Here is an 18170-nt window from a genome sequence, read left to right on the forward strand (position 1 = left end):
AACCCGCGCCAGAAATAATCCTCGAATACCACCACTTCATCGGTATGGGGCATTGGGAAGGACTCACCAAGGGCCGGCCGCCATCCGGCGGTAGCACGGTCAGGAAGAACGCCAGCTTCCACCAATCTATTAAGCTCCGCCTCTCCCGTTCGCGATGGCACCGACTCTTCGTCACGCCGAGCACCGGCGCTTGCCTTCTTGGGGATTGTTTTCTTCGATTTGACAGCTCCTTTCTTCGGCGCCATCTCTCCGATGTGATTGGGGTTTGGCGGCGGAAGCAAATGTGGATGCAAATCTGGAAATGCGAGGATTGAGGATGAAGACGGAATGGCAAAGTGGCAAAGGTGGGAACGCGGGATGCGGCGGTGCAGTTACAAAGCCCTTTCCCCACCCTTTCACATTCGAGGGTTTTGGGGAACCATTCCCGTGATTTGCGCTCCTCTAAATGCTCCGATGCGACTTAATGGGCCATAACCTGGGCTTTCACACAACTGCAGCCCACATCGCTCATTTATCGTTACCGTTGGTTATCAATCGCCGACTTCTTTGGTTTATTATCATCAACGATGAGTAAATTTGTATTTGCGTGTCTGGCTCAGATAGTGTGCTCGAAGGACACAAGGGTTTATACTGGTTCGGGCGAAACGTCCCTACGTCCAGTTCATTGTTGTTTGTGTTACCGACACTTGGTTTGCAGTAGGGGTTATAAACAGGCGAGAGAGGGAAATGATCCTATGTGCTCGTGTCATGCTCTTGTGTTTCAATTTTGTGTTCATGTATCGATTCCCTTTCATAGAGCGCCCTACTTCCTCTTTTATAGATGAAGAGAAAGCGTGGGTTACAGAGGAGTAAAAGGAGAAGAATAGGAGAGAGAAGGCTTCCAGGGCTGTCGGGTCCTTCTTCTCCTTCGTGCGGGTCCCACCGATCCTGTAGATGTCAATAGGGACGACACCATGTTGCGGCCCTGTTCGTCACTGGCACCATACGCGCCGTCATCTGCTGGTCGTGGTGCTCCACTCCGTCTTGGTGAACATCGTGGTGAACTGACATGCCTATCAGCGTCCGTATAAGGATTAGGCAGAACAGCACCGGCACGTCCGACACTGTTCTTGATGTAAATCTCTAGGTATGGCCCCTCATGGCCATGGGTTACAACAAGGCGTGCTAGCCTCTTCCCTGGTGTCAGAGCTTTGACCCAATACCATATGCTTGGATCTGAGGTGGTTGGCGGCGGTATGGGTCCCCGTCGGATGAGACGGAACCCACGTCCTCGAGGTGGGGTGTCGGTACGAAAAGTGACCAACACGTAAATATTTGTAGTTTTGCCATACGTTGTGATCGGATGTGGCCTAGCACTCAATGACACAGGGTTTATACTGGTTCAGGCAACGTGGCCTATGTCCAGTTTGAGTCGGTTGGTGACTTTATTCCTAAGCCCAGGGGGTCAAAGTTTGCTATGGGGTTACAAACAAGGAGTAAGATGGCAGGTATCAGAGGTCCGGTCGGACTCTGGACTGAAGGGCCGAGAGTGACGGGAGCTCCGATGTGTGCTAAGTGTTTGAACGTCTATTGTTCGTTGGAATCCATGGTCGTCCGTATTGTGTGTGTTTGTTGTTCGAGTCATCCTTGTTGGGAGAGAGTGCATCCCCTTTTATAGATGAAGGGGACAACCTTACAAGAGAGAGAGAGAGAGAGAGAGAGTACCTATGCTACTAAGTTTTGTTGCCCAAGCCATCGGGTACAAGATGATTGTAGGCGCCCATAAGGCTGTTGATGTCAGACGCATGTGGGAGGTTTTACCGTGTTCACCATGTATGGCAAATGATGGCTCCCACAACACTGTTGATGCCTAGAGGCATGTGGGGGGTTTTACCATGTTCGCCTAGTATGGGAATTGATGGCGCCCACAACACTATAGGGCAAACGTCGGCGACCACAACACTGCCTAGGTTCTGACATACCTGGAAGGTTGTAGGCACCCTTCTGATTTGTTCTGTCGGTACTGTCCTGTAGGTGTACAGGGTATGGTCCTTGGTATTGTGGTTGACTTGAGCACCCTGCCTTACTTGTTCTGCCCGTTTCTTGGGTCCTCACCGAGCGGGCATCCCTGGTCGGAGAAGAGCTGTAAGCAGAGGTTCGGTGCATCCCTGGTCAGAGTCGAAAGTGGCATTTGGCTAGGCCTTTTGGTCGGAGATGCGTGTCAGAGTCAGAAGTGGCATTTGGCCATGCCTTTCGGTCAGAGAAGCGGGCCAGAGTTGGAAGTGAGCGCTGTTCCTCCTTGGCTAGGCCTTCCGGTTGGAGAAGCGGGCCAGAGTCAGAAGCGAGCGTTATTCCTCCTGGGCCAGGCCTTTCTATCGGAGAGGTGGGCCGGAGTCAGAAGTGAGCGTTGTCCTTTCCTTGGCTAGGCCTTCCGGTCGGAGAGGCGGACTGGAGTCGAAAGCGAGCGCTGTTCCTCCTTGGCCAGGTCTTCCGGTCCAAGAATGGATCACCCTTCTGGCCTGTCGTTAGGTTTTTGGACTGGCCCAGGAGTTGCGCATCGTTCGCAATGTCATCTGCTGGGTTGAGCTTTTGCTGGGAAGCAGGTCCATGAGGGACCCCAGGTTTATGAACCCGACAGTAGCCCCTGAGTCCCTGGGCGATTCGAGTAGAATCGTCTAGGGGACTTTTGGTTTGATGGTGGGTGTGCGCGAGCGCACCCATGGGTGTAGCCCCCGAGCCCCTGGGTGATTCAGGTAGAATCATCCGAGGGGTTTTTTGTGTCACCAGCGGGGGAATTTTTCATTTCGACAGCAGGTGCGCGTGAGCGCACCTGCGGGTGTTGCCCCCGAGCCCCGGGTGATTCGGGCAGAATCGCCTAGGGGGTTTTGTCAGCGGGCATGTGTGTGTGCACCTTGGTGGGCATAGCCTCCTTTTTCCAGTTTTTGACCCATCATTTCTAGGAGTGTGGTCCCAAGCGTTTTGGCGCAGTCGAGGGATCGGGCAAGACAGAGTCATCAACCAGGGTGTCGGGTGCGCCGAGGGTTCGGGCGAGTCAAAGTCATGGATCTAGGCATCGGGCGTAGCTGAGGGATAGCCGAGAGATCAGGCAAGATGGAATCACGGACCTAGGCATTGGGCATAGCCGAGGGATCGGGTGAGTCAGAGTCGCAGATCTATGTGAAGGGCGCGCCGAGGGATCGGGCGAGTCGGAGTCATGGATTCAGGCGTCGGGCAAGCTGAGGGATCAGGTGAGTCAGAGTGTCTCGAGCCCCTGAGCCCCATTGTCTCGGTTGGGGTCAGTTGAGTTTCGTGCATTACCCCATCCGCGATTTCCGCAATCGGAGGGGCTAAACTAACGTCGCTTGCCTCAATGGCTCGAGTGACGCGCTCGGTGAGCTCGCTAATGGGTATGTTTGAGTGAAATCTGGGTTCGTCGTTCGTGACAGGGTTGGCATAGCCCTCATGTGGCATTCCACTACTCCTTAACCTACGTCCTAGCAGATGCTCGGGTCAATCCGGAGACTAACCCAGGTGGCCCACTGGCCTCCCCTTGATGGAGATTATGTGGGCATGGCTCAAGGTTAGGATCGAACGAGAAGGTTGAGATGACCCTGTCTACTTTGGAGCAGGCTAGGTGAGGGCCGCTGGGGCTCATCTACGTTTTCTCCCCTGGCTCTGTTTGACACGAGGTGGCCTCGAGCCCTTCGTGGGTCGTCCTTCGAACCCCGGTCAGTCATTGCTCATGTTGAATGAGGCAACTATAGCTTCGTGATGCAACACGAAGTGTTGTGATGCATCAACTGCATATGCAATGCTTTGGATGCATGGGATGAATGAATGAATGTGTGCATGGATGAATACGTGAATGCGTGCATGGGAAATGATGAATGAATGATCATGTAAATAAATGAAATAGAAGGTTTTGGTAAAAGTTACGTTGATGACTCGAGTGACGGGTTTGAGGAGTTTTTATCAGATATGTCCGAATGGGATCCATGCTCGTCGTTCATGATGGAGTCAACATGGCCCACATGGGGCATCCATCTACTGCTTACCTGTCCCTTAGCATTTGCTTGAGCCATCCAATCGACTTAGGAAGCCCATTGGTCTCTCCTGGGCGGAGATCCCATTGTTGGGCCCTTCCAAGTCTTGCGTGGGAAGGCAGAGGGCCGCCTGCATGCGGTTGAGCCTTGTTTCCCATGCCCAGTGTGCGGTAGTGGTGGGCCATGCCTAGGCCACGTTGCGTCTAACCAGGCACTGTCTCGTCAGGCAGAGCACATCCCATCAGTTAGGACGCGTCCCACCGTATCCCATCCGCATTGAATGGGGGAAGGGAGAGGGTTTTGGGCCCCAATCCTTCGTCTTTCCTCAACTGCTGCGCCTCCTCCTTAAATAGGGGAAGGGAGAGGGCTTTTCATCCTGTTCCTTCACCTATTCTCCAACCACCGCCTCTCCTCCTTCTTCCTTCTTGCCTAGTGCGTTCGTGCGCCTCGGCGGTTCCTAAGCGAGAGAGGGTAAAGCGAGGGAGAGGAGAAAACTCATAGATCCATTCATGAATCCAGAGCACAATGTTGAGCTGGAGGTCATCTAGTGTGAGTGAGTCGGTGCTGGCCACCTTCGTCGAGAAGGGGCTACTGTCGCCGAAGGAGGTGGCGCACTGGAGGGCTCCTACGGGGGAGGCTTTTCCACGACCTCGGGACCACGAGGTCGTCTCCTTCCTCGCCTTCCACAAGCATGGGCTAGGATACCCAGCGCACTAGTTCCTGCGTGGACTCCTCAATGAGTGGGGCCTAGAGCTGCAGCACCTCAATCTGACTGGGGTGCTGCACATTGCTGGTTTCATCACCGTCTACGAGGCCTTCCTCGGGATGGAGCCGCACGTGGACTTCTTCTGACGGCTATTCTCTGGGTGAGCTTTGTCGAAGGGGGATCCGCCTAGGACCACGCCGGTGGGGGACTTTGCCCTGCAGAAGAAACCAAGTTTGTCGGGCGCCTACCCCGCGTACTCCCCCTACGACTCCAATCGGGGGTGGTATGGGGAGTGGTTCTACATTAGGAACCCAGTGGAGGCGCCATTCCCATCATTCACCGATAGAAGGCCGGAGAGGTGGGATAGCTGGTCGTGGGGCCCTTGCAGCTGGCAGAACAAGCTGGAGATCATTAGGGCAGAACTCTTGAAGCTGGTGCAGCATGGCCTCGATGGGCTATGGGTGTTCCACACCTTCTTCCACCATCAAGTCGCCCCACTGGTAGAAAGGACACAACCGATGTGGATGTACACTGGCTCGATGAACCCCGACCGTGTGTCGCCAGAAGAGTTGGCAAAGGACGAAGTCTGGAGCCAACTCGACCAGGTGCTGCGACTGAGGCCCAAAGAGTCCTTCGATGGAAAGCTCAGAGCTCTTCACGCCTCGAAGCTGTCCAACCTGATACATTCTCTTCTCCTTATTTCATGTCCCTTTCGATCCTGCTCTCCTATAATCTTGATTTCAAGTCGCCCATTTTGTAGGGACTCGAACGTTACAAGTCTCGACCACATCTTCTAAAGGGGCCGGAGGGCGTGGCTTGGCAAGCCACCCTGAAGGAGGCGACAAACACCAAGAAGAAGAAGAGAGTTGAGAAGGCTTGGAGGAAGCACCAGAAGGAGCAGGATATCGCCCAGCGCGTGTGGGCTGGGGAGAATAGGAGTGACGTCAAGGCAAAGCTCGAGTTGGAGGACCCCACGGAGGTGGGGGATGATGCGAGCTCTTCGGAGGATGGTGGAGGCTGGGACGCTATCGTGACCTCGGCAGAGCGTCGTGAGCCTATGGCTGCATCTACCAGTGGCGGGCAAGATGCAGAGAGGTGTGGCGATGCTCCTATGCCAAGGAAGCATGCCGCGAGCTCGGACACCGTCGGTGAGCAGGAGGTGAAGCGGACGCGGTCGCCGCGCCCTTTGAAGGTGTTGCCAGCCTTGTCCTGGCCTGCTCCAGGCATGGTGAAGTAGGCCAGGCAGTCAGAGCAGTAGGCTCGCACCCGCGCATCTTCGGGGCCGGCGCCGGCACGCGACCAACAATGGGGGATGCCCCGCCAGCTGCTCCGGTGGGCGTGTCACAAGCTGTTGGTCTAGGTGGCGCATGGTCCGATTAGGAACCGGCCGGGTCGACTCCCCCCTCGGTCGATGTGAGGGGGCGCGGGTCACGACCCGTGAGCAGCCCTCGTCCGGTGGGCCCATTGCCGATGGGTCGGGGTTCAGAGCCCTACCGCTCATGTCCAAGTATGTATTCTTTGTTTCTTTTCGATCTCATAGTTTTGAGTTTTTTTAGCGTGACTGACCTATTCCTTTTGACAGGAGCCAGATACTAACGGGGTTGAGCGTTGCCCCACCTCCTGTGTGGGAGGATTGAAGGCCCACCTTGTAGCGAGCCATGGCGAGCGGTGGGGAGAGCAGACTGGTGGCGGCGTGACCTTCTCTTCCGGGGGTTGAGCACTCCCAGCCAGTCGTAAGTATGGTGGCGGCGGCGATGACGGTGATGGCGGCAATCCCGGTGGCGACGACGGAGGTTGGGTCGGAGGTGACCCTTGCAGTCCCTCCCCCAACCGTCATGGTAGAAGAGAGGAGGGAGACCGGGCTCCCTGCCTCACCCGGTGGAGGGACGCACGACTCGCCCTCTTGGTCGGAGCTATCGGGATCAGGAGGAGACATGGCCAGACCAGAGGCAGAACAACCGCCGGTGGGCCATGAGGTTGAGGAGGTGGAGACCCCTTGCCCCGGCGAGGCAGTCACAGTGGTGGAGCCACCGGCGCCGTCACAGGAGCTGGCGGTGGTTCGCCCTACCCTAGCAATCCGAGGAAGGCACGATTCATCCTTTGGGATGAGGAGGAGGTGCAGCTCTGGGATATACTTGGGGAGAGAGGACTTGCGATGGAGTCTGATCTTGCCCAAACTAGGGCGAGGCTTGAGGAGGCCTTGGAGCAGGTCAAGGTCGTCCAGCAGGCGGTTATGGTTGACCTACCTCGTGTCCCAAAGGTAAGTTTTCTGCATTCGTCCTGATTCCTTCATTTCTTGCTGGTTGCTTCAGCATGTTTGCATCTTGCTTTGTAGTGCTTGGAGGAGATGTCGAGCCGCAAGTCCCGTTTCCTCCAGGAGGAGCGGGAGGCCACGGCGTCGCGGTGGGTCACCGAGCTCAAGCGCTAGCTGGAGTCCACCCACCATGAGTCTCAAGACCGAGCGACCGAGGTGATGGAGGCATAGGCGATGGAACTGCTTGTGGCAGAGCGGGTGGCTGCCGCTGAGCGGGGACTTGCAGCAGTGAAGGTCCACCAGGTAGAGACCGAGGTGGCGCTCTAGAAGTCCCTAGCAAAGACCGAGGCCATGCTTTAGAGTTCCCTAGAGGCCCTAGAGTCAGAGCGGAAGGCCTGGTCGGAGGTCGACCAAGAAGTGCTCGTGCTCTAGGGCCAAATGCTTGGGGCGGAGGAGTCGAACGCCTGGCTATGCGAGCAGGTGACTCGGCAGGAGGAAGGACTCTCCATCCTCGAGAACACCCGCCTCGGTATGTACCTATTCTGCTTTTGGTTGATGTCTTGTGTTTTTTTCTTTTCCTTGCTTCTAAGCCCATCATCCTTCTTCTAGAACTGGGCGGAAAGGTTGGGATGCTAGAGCAGGACCTGGAGATGGCCAAGGCGACGATTGGTCGGAATGCGGAGGGATTGGCCTAGTCCCTTGAAGAGCAACGTGCTCTCGAGGGGGAGCTTGACCAGATCTGCAACGTCGCCTAGGTCGTCATCTCGGAAGTGTTCAAGTCGTCGTCGAGCACCAGCACGCCTGCCATCCGACTGGCGAAGGTCTCGGATGAAGTTCGGGCCCTCATCTCTGATGGGACATCGGGGGTGCTGACTTCGGTGGTGACGCACCACCCGGACCTTGACTTCGCCACCATCTGCAGTGGGTATGTCGATGCCTGGAGCACGGAGGACATCCATGCACTCGAGGAGAGTTTGCTGCCACGTGCACAGTTGGTGTCCAAGCAAGTCTCCGCGCAGTGGGTGATGGATGCTCATCGTGCGAACACGGCTGAAGGCGCATGCCAGGAGGATGTTGCCCAACCTATGGATGGAGTGGAGCCCAGGTCGGAAGCGAACATCGCCCCACCTCCGACCGAGCCTAGTGTCACCCCATCGGAGAGCGAGCAGTCCTTATCTTCGCCGGTCGAGCCGGTAGCCGATGTCGCCGGGCGGCTGTAGTATTATTTAGAGTAGAAAAAACAGTCAATAGATGTAAGGGATAAGTTTGTGGGGGAGCCCCTAGTGTAAACATTTTTGTATCCATGAATAGATTTGTTTTGTGATGGAATCACTTCGTAAGGGGGAGCTTGTCCTATTCGTTCCTTATTTTTACCATAGCATAACTGTGTTTTCGCACCTACCCGTTTGAACCGTAGGCTGCAACCTTAAGAACTCGGGTGTGGCCTGCGAGGCTTAGCTGCTCATAACCGCAGGTCATGGCGGGGTGTGATAGGTCAGAATGTTTAAAGCAAAGTTACGTAAGGTTTTTAAAGGAACAGACTACCCTTTCGTTTGGGTAAAAATTATTTACCATATGATAGTAAAAAAGAGAGGTGGTATCGCACCCCTGAAGAGCCCCTGAGCAACCCGGGCCAAAAGTGTTTGGGCTGGGGTGCTTTGTAGGAGCGAACGTTGAATGAAAAAAATTGGTAAGACCAAATCTTAGGGGAAGAAATGACGTAGGTGTTCGATGTTCCAAGTGTTGGTGAGAACGTTGCCGTTGTCGTCCTTCAGTCAGTAGGTGCCCGGTCGGATCACTTCGATCACCGTATAGGGTCCTTCCCAAGGCAGGGAGAGTTTGTGTTTCTCCTTGGTTGATTGGGTCCTTCGAAGCACGAGGTCTCCAACCTCGAGGATCCTTCCTCTGATTTTCCTCTCATGGTACCTATGGAGAGTCTGCTAGTAGCGAGAGGAGCAGATGACGGTCGTCTCGTGGGCCTCCTCGAGCAGGTCGACTGCGTCTTGTTGAGCCTCCGCGGCTTGGTCGTAGTCGAAGGCCTTCACTCTTGGGGCACCATGGTCGAGGTCGGTGGGCAGCACTGCTTTGGCTCCGTAGGCCAGGAAGAAGGGTGTGAATCCTATGGATCTATTTGGGGTCGTTCTTAGGCTCTAGAGGATCGCTGGGATCCCTACAACCCATTGCCCGGCGTACTTGTTGAGTCAAACAAAGATGTGTGGCTTAAGTCCTTGGAGGACCATGCCATTGGCACGCTCGACCTGACCGTTAGTACATGGATGTCCGAGCGAGGCCCAGTCGATCCTGATGCCGTATCCATCACTAAAGTCCAGGAACTTCTTCCTGGTGAAGTTAGTTCCGTGGTCAGTGATGATACAGTTAGGAACGCCAAACCGGTAGATGATGTCGAGGAAGAATTTGACCGCCTCTTCTGAGCGGATGCTGGTGATGGGCTTGGCCTCTATCCACTTGGTGAATTTGTCGACCGCTACAAGCAGGTGAGTGAAACTTCCTGGGCCCTTTTTGAGGGGTCCTACAATGTCGAGGCCCTAGACCACGAATGGCCAGGTGATGGGGATGGTTTGAAGCTCCTGTGCTGGCAAATGAGTTTGCCGAGTGTAGAACTAGCATCCCTCACACTTGCGGACGACCTCCTCTACATCTCGTAGTGCGGTGGGCCAGTAAAAACCTTGTCAAAAGGCTTTTCTGACCAACGACCTCGGGGCCGCGTGATGTCCGTAGATTCCGGCATGGACCTTGAGGAGGAGCTATTTCCCTTAGTTGGTAGGGATGCACTTTATGAGTACCCCCAATGGACTTTGTTTGTAAAGTTTGTCACTGAGTGCGACGAACGTCTTGGCGCATCGAGTGATCTGTCGTGCTTTAGTCCTTTTGGGTGGGAGAATCTCCTCGTGGTGGTAGGCGAGTAGCGACGCTCGCCAGTCGGTTTGATCAAGTGCCACCATGGTGACATCAGCAGGCGACGTTGTCACGGAGGTACTAGGGTCGGAGCCCCTGAGTGCCGGGTCAGCATCAGGGCGTGTCTGAAATGGCCCTTCCTGGATGTGGGTAGATGGTTCATGAAGGTCATTGATGAAGACCCCGTCCGAAGACGGAACCCGCCTAGCATCCAATTTTGTGAGAAAATCGGCGGTGTCGTTGTCCTTTTGGGGGACATGATGAAGCTCGATCCCATGGAATTTGTCCTTGAGCTTGCACACCTCCTGGCAGTATGCTATCATGAGGGGGCTTTTGCAGGAGGACTCCTTCATGACTTGGTCAACGACCAACTCCGAGTCACCGCGGACGTAGAGCCGCATAGCGCCGAGCTCGATGGCGATGCGCAGTCCATTGATGAGGGCCTCATATTCCGCGGTGTTGTTTGAGGCCAAAAACTAGAGGTGGATGGCGTATCAGAGCCTACTCCCATCCAGGGAGATCAAAACCACTCTAGCCCCTGAGCCGGGCGCCATTATGGACCCATCGAAGTACATCGTCCAGTACTCGTGGGTGATGTTCGGGGTCGGTATCTAGACCTCCGTCCATTCAACAACAAAATCCACAAGAGCCTGAGACTTAATGGTGGTGCGGGGGATATACCTGATGTCGTGGCCCATTAGCTCGAGTGCCCACTTGGAGATTCGTCCCGCGGCGTCGCTGTTGCGGATGATGTCTCCGAGCAGGTATGAAGTGATGACCAAGACTTCGTGGTCGGTGAAGTAGTGCAGGAGCTTCTGGGTTACCATCAGCACGGCATATAGGAGTTTTTGCACCTAGGGGTACTGGACCTTGGGGTCGGTGAGTATCTCCCCGATGAAGTATACGGGTCGCTGGACCTTAAGGTGGTGTCCTGGCTCCTCGCTTTCGACGACCAGGGCGGTGCTCACCACGTGGTTGCTTGCCACGACATAGCGGAGGGGTTCTCCCTGTTCAGGAGCGATGAGGATTGGGGTCAACGTCAGTGACGCTTTGAGGCTCTCCAAAGCCTATTGTGCTTCCTCAGTCCAGACGAAAGCGTCCATCTTTTTTAGAAGCTTGTAGAGAGGCATTCCCCGCTCACCTAGCCGGGAGATGAACCGACTCAGTGCGGTCAGACAGCCGGTGAGCCTTTATATGCCCTTGATGTTGCATATGGGGCCCATGTTGGAGATGGCCATGATTTTCTTAGGGTTGGCCTCGATGTCGTGTTTGGACACAATGTATCGAAGTAGCTTCCCCTTCGGAACCTCGAAAACACATTTTTTGGGATTCAATTTGATGTTGAACCTTCAGAGGTTTGCGAAAGTTGCGATCAAATTAGCGATCAGGTCACAAGCTTGAGCCATTTTGATGACTATGTCATCAACATAGACGGCGATTGTTGGTTTTGGCTGATCGACTTGATCAGGTTGGTCGAGCGGGTCGATTTGATCGGCGAAGCATTGCTGCATGCACCATTGATAGGTGGCGCCAGCGTTCTTTAGGCCGAAAGGCATGGTTACGTAGTAGTATGAACCATACAGGGTAATGAATGAGGTTGCGAGTTGATCAAACTCTTTCATCGCAATCTGGTGATAGCCTGAGTAGGCATCCAGAAAGGAGAGGATCTTGCATCCTGAGGTGGAGTCGACTATCTGGTCTATGCGCGGCAAAGGAAAATGATCATTCAGACATGCCTTGTTGAGGCCAGTATAATCAATGCACATTCTCCAATTCTCGGTCTTCTTTTTAACAAGAACAGGATTGGCAAGCCAGTCGGAGTGGTATACCTCCTTGATGAATCCAGCCGCCAGGAGTTTGGCGATCTCCTCGCCTATGGCCCTTCGCCTCTCATTGTTGAAGTGACGTAGGCGCTGCTTGGCGGGCTTCAAGCCTGGGATGAGGCGCAGCGCATGCTCGGCGAGCTCCCACGATATGCCTGGCATGTCAGAAGGTTTCCATGCGAAGACGTCGCGATTGGCGTGTAGAAAGTCGATGAGCTCGCATTCCTATTTGGCCAGGAGCTGGGTCCCGATCCACACCGTCTTGGTAGGGTCAGTGGGGTCGATCCCCACCGCCCTAGTTTCCTTGAGTGGGTGAAAGGCAGTCGAGGAGGTTGGCTTGTTGCAGTCCGGGACTACTAGGGTCGACAACTCCCTGACCCGTGGGAGCTCGGACGAGTTGATGATGGCAGTGGCGAGCTAGAAATGCTCATGGTCACACATGAAGGCGTGCAAGAAGGCACTACCCACAATGATGACGCCATTCGGTCCCGACATCTTTAGCTTGAGGTAGGTGTAGTTGGGGATCGCCATGAACTTGGCATAGCATGGGCGCCCCAAGATGGCATGGTACGACCCTGGGAAGTCCACCACTTCTAAGGTGAGAACCTCCGTGCCAAGCATGATGGGCAAGTTGATCAGCTCGAGTGGGTACGCCTGTGCTCCTGGGATCACGCCGTGGAAGGGAGAGCTCGCCGGATAGAGCTTCGACCGGGGGATGCACATGGCGTCGAGGGTGTCGATGTAGAGGATGTTGAGGCTGCTGCCTCCATCCATCAGCACCTTGGTGAGGCGCTTCTTGTAGACGATGAGGTCGACGACAAGCGGGTAGCGTCCTGGTCTAGCAATGTGGGATGGATGGTCCCTTCGATCAAAGGTGATCGGAGATTCCAACCAGCTAAGGAAGGAGGGGACAGCCATTTTAGCGACGCACGCCTCTCTGTAGCGCACTTTGTGCTGGCACTTGGAGTAGACGGCATCGGACCCCCCAAAGATCATGATGCACTCCTCGAGATCAGGAAAATCATCCCCATCCTTGCCCGCCGCGCCTCCTTTCTTGGCCGTTGCCTCCTTGCCCTTTCCTTCTTTCGGCCTGTCGGCCTGTCGCAGCAAGCGCTTGAGGAGCTCGCAATCCTTTTAGAGGTGCTTGATGGGGTAGGCATGGTTGGTGCATGGGCTCTCCATGAGCTTATTGAAGTGGTCAGGTAGGCCCTACTGGGGCTTTTTGCCCACACGATCAGCCACGGCGACCAACGCGAAGTTGGCCAATCGGCGCCGATCCTTCTTGTTCTTTTTGCCCCTCTACATGGAGGGGCTCTCATCTTGATCCTTGCACTTGGCCTTGCCCTTGTCCCAGCCTCCGTTGAAGACTGCTCTAATCGCCTCCTCGCCTGAGGCATGGTTCGTAGCGACATCGAGCAGGTCACGGGTGGTCCGAGGCTTCAGACAGCCAAGCTTGTGGATCAGGGACTCGCAGGTTGTCATGGAGAGAAATGCACTGATGACGTCCGTGTCGATGACAATAGGAAGGGAGTTGCATCGTTTGGAGAACCTACGGATGTAATCCTGAAGGGACTCGTTGGGCTCCTGTTGGTAGCTCTTGAGGTCCTAGGAGTTCCCAGGGTGGACATACGTCCCCTAGAAATTTTTAACGAATATCCTCTTGAGGTCCGCCTAGTCATGGATTCTGTCGTGCAGAAGGAATTCAAGCCGTGCCTGAACATGTTCCCCCACACAGATGGGGAGGTATTGAATGATGAAGTGATCATCATCCACTCCTTCGGCTCGGCAGGCGAGCCGAAAGTCTTCAAGCCATATACTGGGATTCATCTCCTCGGTATATTTGGCGATATTGGTAGGCGGTTGGAAGCACTGTGAGAACGGCGCCCTCTAGATGTGTCGACCAAAGGCCCGCGGTCTCGGGCCATCTAGGCTAGGACTCTAGTCGTCTGTCTGGCGACCATGACTGGGGTGCGTTTCACCGCTCCCCTTGATGGTCCAACTGGGGCCCATGCCGCCTACCCTCAGCGCCGCCCGATAGATGTCATCATCATGTCGGGCCTGATGCCGGTTGCTGATGACGCTATGAGCATCTCAGTTTGGCCTGAGGCGTTCGCACATAGGGGGCCAGTGTGGAGCGAGCATCGGGTCAGGCCACGGTGCAGCTATGTCCTCCTGTGCCGAGCTAGGTGGCTATAGAGGTGAGCGGATGGATCGATTCATCTGGTGTGTCCCCACTCCCCTAGTGGGGAGAGAGGCTGCAAGTCGGTGTCGCGATGTTGAGCTCTCCGCCTGTTGAACGGTGGCGGTTTCCACCAGTGCTCAAAGGTTCTGGTGGATCGCCTATTCCTGGGGCTCGTTCGGCTCAGGAAGGCCACGTAGAAGCATCGCCGCAGCGGCGATGCTCTGGCCAGCCCGAGCGAACTATGGGGGATCGTTCCCCCCATCCATGATGTTGCGCTGGACTTGACGGGCGTGCCCTCGGGCGCCGCTCATCGGGTTACACGCGCGTGGCGCAATGTGCTGCACCGAACGCGCCGGCGCAGGTGGTGGCTAGTTCTGCCACCTTTGTCGTAGCTCCTCACTATGCTCCCGCGCACACGCGAGGGCCCCCGTGCAAGGGTTTGGAGGTGTGTGGGTCTATAGAGACTCCACTACCACCGGCGGCTGTCCCGAGGCGTCCGCCATAGCGCACTCCTAGGACAGTGGGTGGCTAGGCGCCACGACGTCGCCTATGCTAGAGCCGTCGCTCTCAACATCGTCATCCATGAGGTCGTGAAAAGAGGCGGGGGCGTAGCCCGCCATCCCCACGAATTCGGATGCGAGAGGGGGCGGCGTCAGCATTTTTTGGAGGCCCCATGCGTACGCGTCCGCAGGGGATGCGAGGCCATTGGGGAACTGGTCGCAAGGCGGTCACGGTAGGGACAGCGGGGTCCCTCCAGAGAATCGACGAAAGATAATAAATAGCGAGTAAATAACAGTATGTACATTACTCACAATGAGGTTTGAGCCCAGTGTGGGCTCGGAGCGAAGCGCAGGCGCCTCGTTGTTGAAGTCATTGGGAGTCCCGGAGCCGACGAAGGGCGCCCCTCCGACAGACGCCGGAACAAGTGCCTTCTTATGAAGGCGTAGCACGCCGAGTTGGGCAGTGACGAAGTCCAGGCTTCCGAAGAGGAAGGTCTGGGATGTCTCAAAGACGGGTGGAACCCACATCCCAACAGGTGGGAGTGCGGGAAACTCCAGCATGCCGAAGCGAGTCGTATCACTTGAGCCCACCATGGTGAAGATGGTGGAAAAGTGGGCCATCCGATGACCAAAAGCGTGAACGTATGACGTCTTCCCCACGGACGACGCCAACTGTCGGTGCAAAAAGTGACCAACACGTAAATATTTGTAGTTTTGCCATACATTATGCTCGGATGTGGCCTAGCACTCAATGACACAGTGTTTATACTGGTTTAAGCAATGTGCCCTACGTCCAGTTTGAGTCAGCCGGTGACTTTATTCCTGAGCCCAGGTGCTCGAAGTTTGCTGTGGGGTTACAAACGAGAAGGAGTAAGATGGGGGGTATCAGAGGTCTGGTCAGACTCCGAACCGAAGGGCCGAGAGTGGCGGGAGCTCCGACGTGTGCTAAGTGTTTGAACATCTGTTGTTCATTGGAATCCTTGGTCGCTTGGATTGTGTGTGTTTGTTGTTCAAGTCATCCTTGTTGGGAGAGAGCGCATCCCCTTTTATAGATGAAGGGGACGGCCTTAAAAGAGAGAGAGAGTACCTATGCTACTAAGTCTTGTTGCCCACACCGTCGGGTACAAGATAATTGTAGGCGCCCACAATACTGTTGATGTCAGACGCATGTGGGAGGTTTTACCATGTAAACCATGTATGGCAATGACGGTGCCCACAACACTATTGATGCCTAGAGGCATGTGGGGGGTTTTACCGTGTTCGCTTGGTATGGGAATTGATGGTGCCCACAATACTGTAGGGCAAACGTCGGCGCCCACAATACTGCTTGGGTTCTGACATGCCTAGAAGGTTGCAGGGCACCCTTCTGATATGTTCTGTCGGTAGTGTCCTGTAGGTGTACAAGGTACGGTCCTTGGTATTGCGGTTGACTTGAGTGCCCTGTCTTACTTGTTCCACCCGTTTCCTGGGTCCTCACCGAGCGGGCGTTTGGCCAGGCCTTCCGGTCGAAGACGCGGGTCAGAGTCGGAAGCGGCGTTTGGCTAGGCCTTCTGGTCGGAGAAGCGGACCGGAGTCAGAAGTGAGCGCTGTTCCTCCTTGGCCCGGCCTTCCAGTTGGAGAAACGGGCCGGAGTCGGAAACGAGCGCCATTCCTTCTAGGCCAGACCTTCCGATCGGAGAGGCGGGCCAGAGTCAAAAGCGAGCGTTGTCCTTTCCTTGGCCAGGCCTTCCGGTCGGAGAGGCAGGTTGGAGTCAGAAGTGAGCGACATTCCTCCTTGGCCAGGCCTTCCGGTCGGAGACTGGATCGCCCTTCTGGCATGTCGTTAGGTTTTTGGGCCCGCCCAGGAGTTGCGCGTCTGACATAGATCTTGGCGACAACACATGTGTACAACAAATAAGAGGTGCACATCACATAGATCTGAGGGCGGAACAAGACGAAAGCAAATGTAAACATGTAGATCAACAAAAATGTTGCCCATATCTAAGTATCTAAGAACATGAACCCTAATATTAGTGGACGATAAACAAAATCCACAAACGATTCAACAGAAATCACCGTACAGAGAGGGGTAGGAGATGGGGACAGGTGAGATATACTATCGGAGCACTGGAGGACCAACACGAATCCACCGGTGGAGGTTGACCGTATAGGTCAAGCAAGCTCGATGGGGAGGAAGTGGAGAGAGCGCATCAAACCAGAGGAGGAAGGAGAGGCGCGAAATGGGGGCGGTAACCCTAGCCCAGGCCTCAGGATGACAAGATCTCCCGCGCAAGTCGAAATCGTTCCCGCCAAGCATCGCATCGTCCAGGACCGAGAGGGAAGGAGAAATCGAGAAGATGGAGGCGTGTGGGATGGCGGAGGGGAAAGGTATGGAGAGGAGCAGGCATATGGTGCGAGTCGAGAGGCAGATCTGGTGGTGGAGGGGGTGATGGCCTCACCGGTGGAGGAGGGGGTGGCCACCGCGATGGTGGAAGAGAGGAGGGGGAGGCAGATCTGGGGGCGGCGAGCGGCGAAGCTCCTTGGTACGGCAGGAGGCAGATCTGGGGCGGAGGCGCCGCCATCCGGCCTTGCACGGGCAGCCACTGCCGTCTTCCGAGGGAAGGTAGGGGAGGAGTTGTAGTGGAGGAGGGGGTGGTGGCCTCATCGGTGAAGGAGGGGGTGGCTGCTGCGAGACCTAGGAGCGACGGGAGTGCGGGCGTGGTCTCGGGCGGGTGCGGGCTGTGCGTTTGGGATAGGGATGGGCGGCCGCGTCTGGAGATAGGTTTAGGGTTTTTTTTCTGTGTATATAGTTTTTCTGTGCGTGTATCTAGTTTTTCAGTGAGTTTTGAAAAGACCGACAGAATAATATCAATTTTTCGGTGTGTATTGATACGCACAGAAAAATCACACAATTTTTCTATGGGTTTTCGAATATTTCTGTCGGGATTTTTGAAACGCACAGAAATTACGAATTTTTCTGTGTATATAGAGAAATACGCACAGAAAAATTCATCACCCACAGAAATATTCAAGTTTCTAGTAGTGTTGCCAATTTGCCGTCCAGATGCCGAGATGCGAGACGGTGGTCCTTGGATCCATCCATGTCCAGTGGCCCATTGGATATGTAGCTGCGGCCAGTACAAACTGAATTTTTTTATTTTTTAGCTCTTTTTTTGAAAAAATTTCACATATATATCTTTGGAGGAAAGATTTCAAAATCTGGACCTTTAGCTCGGCGCCATTGTTGCTGGCGCCGAGCTTACACGTCTCGGCGCCATCGTTGCTGGCATCAAGCTCTTGGACTCGACGCTAACGTGGCAGTAATTTAGCATGGCGCCGAGCTCGGTGCCGTAGATCTTGGCGCCGAGCTCGGTGCCGTGGTCACCGGCGCCAATCCTCTTACGTTGGTGCAACTGTACGAGTAGATCGCTGCACTTACTGCCGTCTCCGATGGGACTGTTTAGTAGGAAAAACACGCACCGTCGCGTCGCGTCCACTGTTCACAGCGAGCATCGGTCTACGGAGTTGTCTCGTCGCGTCGGTCGGATAGCCCTACGTTCCCGGCTTCCCCAGGAAAATCAAAGCTCACGAGCTACGGTCTACGGAGCTATCCTGTCGCACGACTGCCAACTTGCCATGCCATTTCGGCTCCCTCCTCGTCGACATCGTGAACGAATATATACTGTACTAATAAAGCGGTTTTACGGCTCAATGCTCTTCGATTAATAAGCGCATTAAGTAACACGGTCAGTCTGCCACAAATACTATTTGTTAAAGGGTTTTTATAG

At 55.0% G+C, this 18170-nt stretch overlaps 1 protein-coding gene across 1 annotated transcript; it reads right to left on the reverse strand.

Moving 5' to 3' along the window:
- Positions 1-9756: 9756 nt before the first annotated feature.
- LOC136489198 (uncharacterized) lies at positions 9757-10299 on the reverse strand. The gene has a single exon (XM_066485906.1). It carries the CDS (start codon positions 10297-10299, stop codon positions 9757-9759), a length of 543 nt encoding a protein of 180 aa, XP_066342003.1.
- Between the last annotated feature and the right edge of the window lie 7871 nt (positions 10300-18170).

The sequence above is a fragment of the Miscanthus floridulus genome, chromosome 10, assembly GCF_019320115.1.
Source record: "Miscanthus floridulus cultivar M001 chromosome 10, ASM1932011v1, whole genome shotgun sequence".
NCBI lineage: Eukaryota > Viridiplantae > Streptophyta > Magnoliopsida > Poales > Poaceae > Miscanthus > Miscanthus floridulus.